The 10,602-nt window shown below is 41.8% G+C and overlaps 1 protein-coding gene across 3 annotated transcripts; it reads left to right on the top strand.

Moving 5' to 3' along the window:
- The first annotated feature begins 916 nt into the window (after nt 1-916).
- On the top strand, nt 917-10,046 carry LOC121541583 (probable splicing factor, arginine/serine-rich 7). 3 transcript variants are annotated; one of them, XM_045207972.1, is made up of 7 exons: nt 917-1,328; nt 1,607-1,757; nt 2,061-2,148; nt 2,517-2,631; nt 2,732-2,851; nt 8,990-9,060; nt 9,260-10,046. In XM_045207972.1, exons 4-7 carry the CDS (start codon nt 2,530-2,532, stop codon nt 9,420-9,422), a joined length of 456 nt encoding a protein of 151 aa, XP_045063907.1. In that variant the 5' UTR covers nt 917-1,328; nt 1,607-1,757; nt 2,061-2,148; nt 2,517-2,529; the 3' UTR covers nt 9,423-10,046. The 3 variants fall into 3 exon arrangements, 2 of the variants coding, with proteins under 2 accessions (XP_045063907.1, XP_041706633.2); XM_041850699.2 differs by having other exon boundaries at nt 2,061-2,210; XR_006657501.1 differs by lacking the exons at nt 8,990-9,060; nt 9,260-10,046 and having other exon boundaries at nt 2,061-2,631; nt 2,732-2,944.
- Nucleotides 10,047-10,602: the final 556 nt, after the last annotated feature.

The following is a 10,602-nucleotide window of genomic DNA, read 5'->3' as shown; positions in this document are numbered from 1 at the left end:
AAAGTTCTTTGTTTCTGGCCATTTTGAGCCTGTAATCGAACCCACAATTGCTGATGCTCCAGATACTCAACTAGTCTCAAGAAGGCCAGTTTTATTGCTTCTTTAATCAGCACAACAGTTTTCAGCTGTGCTAACATAATTGCTAAAGGGTTTTCTAATGATTAATTAGCCTTTTAAAATGATAAACTTGGATTAGCAAACACAACGTGCCATTGGAACACATGACTGATGGTTGCTGATAATGGGCCTCTGTACGCCTATGTAGATATTCCATAAAAAATCTGCCGTTTCCAGCTACAATAGCCATTTACAACATTAACAATGTCTACACTGTATTTCTGATCAATTTGATGTTATTTTAATGGACAAAAAAAACAAGGACATTTCTAAGTGACCCCAAACTTTTGAACGGTAGCATATATATATATATATATATATAATTTTTTTTTACTTTTGTTTATTTAGTAAATATTTTCTTAACTCTATTTTCTTAAAACTGCATTGTTATTTAAGGGCTTGTAAGTAAGCAATTCACGGTTGTATTTGGCGCATGTGATTTGTTATTTTCCATTAGGAATACAAATTAGCTTCCACACTAACACTATCCCAGATCCAAGATGGCCTAATGCATATTGTTATCTTGTCCAATATCCAACTTAATTGCACTGTCTCTGTATTATTATACTTCAACATGTTTGCGAGTTAATGCACAAGGACAGCACTGAGCACTCCATTAATTAGTAGTGGTTTCTTTGCAGCAATTCAACCATGAAGGCCTGATTCACGCGGTCTCCTCTGAACAGTTGATGTTGAGATGTGTCTGTTACTTGAATTCTGTGAAGCATTTATTTGGGCTGCAATCTGAGGTGCAGTTAACTCTAATGAACTTATCCTCTGCAGCAGAGGTAACTTTAGGTCTTCCTTTCCTGTGGCGGTCCTCATGAGGGCCAGTTTCATCATAGTGCTTGATGGTTTTTGCGACTGCACTTAAAAACGTTCTTATTTTCATAAGGGAACAAAGGACAATCAGAGCTAAAAATATCTTGAAACTGTGTTTATGTGCAGTACATCCTACCTGAAAATCTCTTAATCTTTATTCCAACTTTCTACTTGCCTAGCTAGTAAACCTTGCTCTATCTATGTTTGTGTTACTGCAGCAGCTGAGTGTCCCCATAGCTTCTCTGGACCCTGTAGTGTCGACCCCGGCCCTAGCTGTGGCTGGAGCAGGTGGGGTGTCCTTCGCCCAGCCCACTCTCATTGGGAATGTGGACCCCTCCAAGGTGGACGAGATCAGGAGGACCGTCTACGTCGGCAACCTCAACTCGCAGGTAACAGGGACCAAAGAGTAACTGTAGTATTATGCGGCGTATTCAAATTTCCATACATATTTCCCATTGACATAAATGCATGATTTAAGTGCAAAATTCAGAGTTCAAATGTTTGTATTTGAAGTAAGGGTTTGGCACTTGGATGTAGCACCTGTTTTTTTGTGTGTGTTTAAAAACAATAGTTCAACACTTATAATTTGTCATAGGATGATGCCATGATCTTATGACATTTAGCTCATTGCAATAATGATCAAATGCGCTCTCTTCTCCCTCCATAGATCACTACTGCAGAGCAGCTGCTGGAGTACTTTAAGCAGGTGGGCGATGTGAAGTTTGTGCGCATGGCGGGGGATGAGACACAGCCCATGTGCTTTGCCTTCGTGGAGTTTACCGACCAGAGCATAGACCTTCAACGGCATCATGTTCGGAGTACGCCTCAAAAAAATCTAAATTATAATGTATTTTAGAAATCTGTGCATGTTCACTGTAAATGCTGAATATTTGTTTAACTGAAACATAATTGTCCTTCCCTCCAACTACATGTTAAATCAACAGCCAATAATGTAGCTAGATACTGTCTTGGCAACCTTAAATTGACAGACTTACCAATTAACGAACTTGCTCTTCAGTTTATTGTTCTTTCTTTCTGGGACGGTGATGTGATGCTCACGAAGTTGTGTTGTGATGCTGTCCGAGTTGTGCATTAACAGGATCGAACGTGTTTTTGGTCAGGATTAACCATTCCAACAACGCCATTGTGAAGCCCCAAGAGCTGACGCCTAAGGCTGCAGCCAAGGAGCTGGAGAACGTGATGAAGAGGGTCAGAGAGGCCAGTCCACCATCGCCACCATCATAGTAGAGCCAGGACAGAGGCCAACCACAGTCAGCTCACTCTCTGTCATCCGCACGGATCCTCGTTTTTTTTGTGTCAAAATTGTTATTAATGGATATTTAAATATATTAGTTCCCAACAAAAAATATTCCTAAATTTGACATATTTGAAGGCACAGCGTTGGAGAAAAGTAAGGCAGATATTCTGTAATAATAAAATGCTTAGGCTTTACTACAGATGGAAATACAAGTATAGGGATAGATACATGGAGAATGTTTCAACTTCACATGATGTCTTTCTCAGACCGAGATTAGTCTGAGGGTATGATTAGTCTGACCAAGCACTTCTTCTTTCAGAGGAAGTGAAGAAATGCTTGTCCAGTCGCTCCTGACCGTCCAGGAGATCCAGAACAAGGTCGCGGTCTCGCTCCTGCTCGAGAACGAGGAAGAATCGGTCCCGTTCCAGGCACAGGTACGGTCCGGGATTGAGAATTCCTCTCACAGGCAAATAAAGTTAACTTGATTTGGTCTAATAACATAAATTCTCCCCTTTCTTGCTTTCTCGTCTCCAGAAGCAGACTCTCTCAGAGGTCGCGGCCCAAGGTCAGCGAGTCCCACAGCTCTCGGGGCGTCCACAAGAGACTCTCGCGCTCCAGAGACAGGCAGAGGAGCCGCAGCCGCTCCAGATCACGGTAGAACATCTGCAGTCTGTGGTTTCCAAAATATTTTATTTTGAGATAAGCCTGAAGGCTTTTGTAAATGAAATAAAACAGGACATTTCTATCTGTGGTGAAGTCTTTAGTCATGACCCTGAGTTAAGGCATTCAAGCCTAAATGTGTATAGTTTTATGTTATTTTGTTAGTCTGCACCTCACCTTAAAGGGTGTGCATTAAGCTGGGACGATAAACGGAACATTTTCAATACCGACCGAAACGACCATTTATCAAGGATTTACTAATATCGATAATAACGATAAGTAGCCTTTGTGAAGTTTTGAAATAAAATAAGTCAGCTAATATGGACAATTGCTAATGGGACAATGATAGCAACAACACTTAAAGTAGTCGTTTTCAGGGTAATATAAAAAAGTAACTGGTGCACATTCATGTTATACACTTATCGTTCAATTTATCATGATATTGATTTGTGTCCATATCAAATCAAATCAAATTTTATTGGTCACATACATGTGTTTAGCAGATGTTATTGCGGGTGTAGCGAAATGCTTGTGCTTCTATCTCCAACAGTGCAGTAATATCTAACAACTAACTTTAAGCATCAGTTGTCAGAGCACCTTACCGATCACTGCACCTGTACACAGCCCATCTGAAATTAGCCCACCCAACTACCTCATCCCTATATTGTTATTTATTTTGCTCATTTGCACCCCAGTATCTCTATTTGCACATCATCTCTTGCACATCTATCATTCCAGTGTTAATACTAATTGTAATTATTTTGCACTATAGCCTATTTATTGCCTTACCTCCATAACTTGCTACATTTGCACACACTGTATATATATTTTCTGTTGTATTTTTGACTTATGTTTTGTTTTACCCCATATGTAACTCTGTGTTGTTGTTTTTATCGCACTGCTTTGCTTTATCTTGGCCAGGTCGCAGTTTTAAATGAGAACTTGTTCTCAACTGGCTTACCTGGTTAAATAAAGGTGATTTAAAAAAAATAAAAATAAATATCTAACAATTTCACAACATATACCCAATACACACAAATCTAAGTAAGGAATGAATTAAGAATATATACATAAATCGGCCAGCTCTGGTGTGCATTCTTTTTTTCTTTAGTTTTAAGCCATGTCCCAACATTAGCTAAATACTTGAATACAGGACTGTGTTACAGCAGCAGTGCCAGTATCCAGTGATGTTTAGTTTCTTCATTGAATCACTAGGCTCCAGTCTCTCTGGCGTGGATTATACCAGCTTGTAGATCAAAGGCATAAAGAAAAGAGGGAGTGCCACACTTTCTGGCGGAAAGAGAGGGAGGAGAGAACGAGAGGAAAGGAGGATCATGGGTCATAGAGGAGAAAAAGGACAAAACACCTCCAAAAAGCTGCAGATCAGCAGAACACCAAACTATACATGCTGCATGAACGTTATAGCATTTCTAGCTGTAGGGTTTTGCGATGTTAACCTTTGTCCTATCGTGATTATGTACCCATAAAACATTGTGATATAGAATGCTATCCCACCTTATTGGCCAACCCCCCCCCCCCTTGCCTTCGGAAAGTACTCAGACACCTTGACTTTTTCCACATTTTGTTACGTTACAGCCTTATTCTAAAATTTATTAAATAGCTTTTTTCCCCTCATCAATCTACACACAATACCTCATAATGACAAAGCAAAAACAGGTTTTTAGAAATTGTTGCTAATTTATAAAAAAACGAAGAAAAAAAATATCACATTTACATAAGTATTCAGACCCTTTACTCAATACTTTGTTGAAGCACCTTTGGCAGCGATTACAGCATCGATACTTCTTGGGTATGACGCTACAAGCTTGGCACACCTGTATTTGGGGAGTTTCTCCCATTCTTCTCTGCAGATCCTCTCAAGCTCTGTCAGGTTGGATGGGGAGCGTTGCTGCACAGCTATTTTCAGGTCTCTCCAGAGATGTTCGATCGGGTTCAAGTCCGGGCTCTGGCTGGGCCACTCAAGGAGATTGAGACTTGTCCCGAAGCCACTCCTGCATTGTCTTGGCTGTGTGCTTAGGGTTGTTGTCCTGTTGGAAGGTGAACCTTCACCCCAGTCTGAGGTCCTTAGCACTCTGGAGCAGGTTTTCATCAAGGATCTCTCTGTACTTTGCTTTGTTAATCTTTTCCTCAATCCTGACTAGTCTCCCAGTCCCTGTCGCTGAAAAACACCGTAGGGATGGTGCCAGGTTTCCTCCAGATGTGCCAAAGAGTTCAATCTTGGTTTCAACAGACCAGAGAATCTTGTTTATCATGGTCCGAGAGTCTTTAGGTGCCTTTTGGCATACTCCAAATCGGGCTGTCATGTGCCTTTTACTGAGAAGTGGCTTCTATCTGGCCAATCTACCATAAAGGCCTAAATGATTGAGTGCTGCAGAGATGGTTGTCCTTCTGGAAGGTTCTCCCATCTCCAAAGAGGAACTCTAGAGCTCTGTCAGAGTGACCATCATGTTCTTGGTCGCCTCCCTGACCAAGGCCCTTCTCCCCCGCTCTAGGAAGAGTCTTGGTGTTTCTAAACTTCTTTCTTTTTAGAATAATGGAGGCCACTGTGTTCTTGGGGACCTTCAATGCTACAGACATTTTTTGGTACCCTTCCCCAGATCTGTGCTTCGACACAATCCTGTCTCGGAGCTCTACGGACAATTCCTCCGACCTCATGGCTTGGTTTTTGCTCTGACATGCATTGTCAACTGTGGGATCTTATATAGACAGGTGTGTGCCTTTCCAAATCATGTCCAATCAATTGAATTTACTACAGGTGGACTCCAATCAAGTTGTAGAAACATCTCAAGGATGATCAATGGAAACAGGATGCACCTGAGCTCAATTTCGAGTCTCATAACAAAGGGTCTAAATACTTATGTAAATAAGGTATTTCTATTTTTGTCTATAAACCTGTTTTCACTTTGCCATTATGGGGTATTGTGTGTAGATTGCTGAGGATTTGTATTTATTTAATCCATTTTAGAATAAGGCTGTAATGTAACAATGTGGAAAAAGTCAAGGGGTCTGAGTACTTTCCGAAGGCACTGCATATATACAGTGGGGAGAACAAGTATTTGATACACTGCCGATTTTGCAGGTTTTCCTACTTACAAAGCATGTAGAGGTCTGTAATTTTTATCATAGGTACACTTCAACTGTGAGAGACAAAAATCCAGAAAATCACATTGTATGGTTTTTAAGTAATGCATTTGCATTTTATTGCATGACATAAGTATTTGATACATCAGAAAAGCAGAACTTAATATTTGGTACAGAAACCTTTGTTTGCAATTACAGAGATCATACGTTTCCTGTAGGTCTTGACCAGGTTTGCACACACTGCAGCAGGGATTTTGGCCCACTCCTCCATACAGACCTTCTCCAGATCCTTCAGGTTTCGGGGATGTCGCTGGGCAATACGGACTTTCAGCTCCCTCCAAAGATTTTCTATTGGGTTCAGGTCTGGAGACTGGCTAGGCCACTCCAAGACCTTGAGATGCTTCTTACGGAGCCACTCCTTAGTTGCCCTGGCTGTGTGTTTCAGGTCGTTGTCATGCTGGAAGACCCAGCCACGACCCATCTTCAATGCTCTTACTGAGGGAAGGAGGTTGTTGGCCAAGATCTCGCGATACATGGCCCCATCCATCCTCCCCTCAATACGGTGCAGTCGTCCTGTCCCCTTTGCAGAAAAGCATCCCCAAAGAATGATGTGTCCACCTCCATGCTTCACGGTTGGGATGGTGTTCTTGGGGTTGTACTCATCCTTCTTCTTCCTCCAAACATTGCGAGTGGAGTTTAGACCAAAAAGCTCTATTTTTGTCTCATCAGACCACATGACCTTCTCCCATTCCTCCTCTGGATCATCCAGATGGTCATTGGCAAACTTCAGAAGGGCCTGGACATGCGCTGACTTGAGCAGGGGGACCTTGCGTGCGCTGCAGGATTTTAATCCATGACTGCGTAGTATGTTACTAATGGTTTTCTTTGAGACTGTGATCCCAGCTCTCTTCAGGTCATTGACCAGGTCCTGCCGTGTAGTTCTGGGCTGATCCCTCACCTTCCTCATGATCATTGATGCCCCACGAGGTGAGATCTTGCATGGAGCCCCAGACCGAGGGTGATTGACCGTCATCTTGAACTTCTTCCATTTTCTAATAATTGCGCCAACAGTTGTTGCCTTCTCACCAAGCTGCTTGCCTATTGTCCTGTAGCACATCCCAGCCTTGTGCAGGTCTACAATTTTATCCCTGATGTCCTTACACAGCTCTCTGGTCTTGGCCATTGTGGAGATGTTGGAGTCTGTTTGATTGAGTGTGTGGACAGGTGTCTTTTATACAGGTAATGAGTTCAAACAGGTGCAGTTAATACAGGTAATGAGTGGAGAACAGGAGGGCTTCTTAAAGAAAAACTAACAGGTCTGTGAGAGCCGGAATTTGTACTGGTTGGTAGGTGATCAAATACTTATGTCATGCAATAAAATGCAAATTAATTACTTAAAAATCATACAATGTGATTTAGATTCCGTCTCTTACAGTTGAAGTGTACCTATGATAAACATTACAGACCTCTACATGCTTTGTAAGTAGGAAAACCTGCAAAATCGGCAGTGTATCAAATACTTGTTCTCCCCACTGTATATATATATTTTTTCTCCCCAATTTCATGATATCCAATTGGTAGTTACAGTCTTGTCCCATCGCTGCAACTCCCGTACGGACTCAGGAGAGGCAAAGGTCGAGAGCCATGCGTCCTCCGAAACACGACCCTGCCAAGCCGCACTGCTTCTTGACACATTGCTCGCTTAATCCGGAAGCCAGCCACACCAATATGTCGGAGGAAACACTGTCCAGCTGTCTAGCTAGAGTGCGATGGGACAAGGAAATCCCGGCCGGCCAAACCCTCCCCTAACCCGGACGATTTACAAGCCTGAGATCGAACCCGGGGCTGTAGTGACGCCTCAAGCACTGCATTGTTGGTTAAGGGCTTGTAAATAAGCATTTCACGGTAAGGTCTACACCTGTTGTATTCGGCGCATGTGACATTATTTGATTGATTTGATCCAACATATTACTACTTTACAAAAAAATATATCTACATTTTTCTCTCTAAACAAGTGGATTATTTATCTTAAGGTTTTCCTACTTGTATATTTAAAAAACAGTTATAGTTCTAACTTCATTGGAATACATCTACAACTTTTTCCAAATTAAAAAAAAATTAGATCAACTTAACACAAAATCGTTTTGATGAAATATCTCAAAAAGTTGTGATGACACAGAGGACATTTTTTGTTGAGCAAGAGCAGTGGCAGCCAGGGAAAGTGTTGGAAAAATATTTAGGTGACATCTTGTGGTCTTAATGTGAATTACAGCAGGGGGGGGTAGTTACCCCCTAGTACCCTATCACAGCCGCAGGGATAATGTATTTCTTAGTAAGCTTAAACTTGTTCTCTCTTATTATTAGTCCCCTACCTACCTTACGTTTTTAGGCTATTCAAACAACTTTCAAAGATGGAACTCCGTTACATTAATTGATTGATTGGGAAAAAGCCATGCGTAAAACGATGAAAGCTTAGCCCAAAGTCATATTCATAGTCTATCAAATGGAGAGAAGGGAATACAGGCTATGTTTTTTAAAACAACTAGTAGACACAAGATAGTTGTTTAAGCAAGTCAGCCATATCAGCTAGGTTTTTTTAAAGGCTGTAAATGAGGCTGAATTAACTGTTTTGCTGCCGGACAAGGCTCCGCTGATAGCCAGGTGTAGCAGTGGTAAGGTGTTGGGACTGCTGTTGGGACAGCTTTATGTAGGCCCTAAAAGTTTGTGGGCACCGTTTGTCACCGTTATAGTGAAATTAATGTATTGTTTAGTGTTGTGTTGTGTAGTGGCTTTGCTGGCATGAATCCTTGCTAATGTATTTATAGTTATACACAGATCTTAAATTGGGGTGTGGCAAGACTGAGGGAATTAAAATTAGGCCAGCTAAATTGTTCAGCTAAAACACTATATAAAATGGGGACTGAAATTATGTACACACAATTACGAAATCAGTAGGCTTGTCTGAGAGCTCTCAATATTGACAAAAACTCCCAGTTATTTATATGAAATGTTGGTGTGAATTATTTTCAGGGCCACAGAAGGAAAAGCAGGGATCGCTCCAGGAGTCCCAGAAGGAAAGCCAGATCTCCCTCACCAAAGAGGTACAGTAAAACCATGTAGTACAACAGGACCATTCAACATAACACTCAACAACACCAAACACCACCACAACCAAGCCCATAGGGTGTAAATCTTAACTTGAGGTACACGTGTGGAACTTCAACCATGCATTGTGGTGGTCTCTGGGAAATTTGCACAGAAAATACTTTGGTTATTAATGGTTGTGTTGTCCGTTTACAGAGGAAAGAAATACAAAAAGAGGGAGAAAGCAAGGGATGGTAGCATGGAAAGGAGGCAGATGTCCACCAGGATGAAGAGCAGCAGAGATAAAGAGAAGATGGAGTGCAAGCCCATACCTATGAAGGTGAGAAGACGGTATAGTATAGGTGGTATTGTGGTATAGTTACTGACTTCCACATCCAGCCCTAATCGTAAGTGCAGTTCACTGTATTTGTGTCATATTGTAGTCCTTTACCGTATTCTTCAGCGTTTTGTTTTCTGCTTATCATCACTGTAATAAGTTGCATAATATCTGCACGTCCCCAAGCCTGTCTCGGAACACTGACCTACTTCTCACTGACAGCGCTAAAGAGCAACTCTCTGTGAAACTCTAGAATTGATAACAATCTGCAGACAGCTTACTTGGGGTTCTTCACAGCACATATACTTTTGACACGTTTTTTAACCATGGGGGACTTTCCACTGCAAGTGTTGTTTTGTATAATGTGTGTGTAGAGTAAACAGTGTTGCGCATAGCTTAGATAGATTTTGGGCCTCACCTATTCTTTCCTGCAATATCTGTTTGTAATCTTTAGTGTTACATTGAAGTATGAAATACCAAGAAAAAGTATGTGGTGTGAAATAGAATCGAATGTTCAAATCAGTAGTTTGAGGTGAGGCAAGCTAAAGGTCTAGGTCTGAGTTTGGCAAAAGGGAAATTCCACACCATAGGAGTGGAAAATATTTTTGGTATCTCAGATTGTTCTGGCAATTCTCACATATAAACTTCATTGGGAGGAAGGATGTTTGAAATGCTTTTAACATTTGTATCACAAACAATTATTTTGAAACTCATGATGAAAGTGGCAATTTGAGTCCCTTTTAGCCAAGAGTGCTTTTAGCAATGCTGCCCCATCATCCTGTAACTCTTGGCAAAATTACTTGAAACTTGACAATTTTATTACATTTTTACATTTTAGTCATTTAGCAGACGCTCTTATCCAGAGCGACTTACAGTTAGTGCATTTTCATACTGGCCCCCCGTGGGAATCGAACCCACAACCCTGGCGCTGCAAACCCTGGCGCTGCCACACTGATCCTCAACACGGGGGCCCCTCAGGGGTGCGTGCTCAGTCCCCTCCTGTACTCTCTGTTCACCCATGACTGCATGGCCAGGCACGACTCCAACACCATCATTAAGTTTGCCGACGACACAACAGTGGTAGGCCTGATCACCGACAACGATGAGACAGCCTATAGGGAGGAGGTCAGAGATCTGGCCGTGTGGTGCCAGGACAACAACCTCTCCCTCAACGTGACCAAGACAAAGGAGATGATTGTGGACTACAGGAAAAAAAAAGAGG

The sequence above is a fragment of the Coregonus clupeaformis genome, chromosome 27, assembly GCF_020615455.1.
Source record: "Coregonus clupeaformis isolate EN_2021a chromosome 27, ASM2061545v1, whole genome shotgun sequence".
NCBI lineage: Eukaryota > Metazoa > Chordata > Actinopteri > Salmoniformes > Salmonidae > Coregonus > Coregonus clupeaformis.
Note: the sequence above shows the minus strand (reverse complement) of the source record. Positions and strands in the feature narration are given on the sequence as shown.

Coding starts and splice junctions, on each gene's coding strand:
- LOC121541583 (XM_045207972.1), top strand. CDS start 2,530: ATGCTTGTCCAGTCGCTCCTGACCGTCCAGGAGATCCAGAACAAGGTC. Junction 2,632..2,731: donor CGGTCCCGTTCCAGGCACAG/GTACGGTCCGGG, acceptor TCTCGTCTCCAG/AAGCAGACTCTCTCAGAGGT. Junction 2,852..8,989: donor CGCAGCCGCTCCAGATCACG/GTAGAACATCTG, acceptor AATTATTTTCAG/GGCCACAGAAGGAAAAGCAG.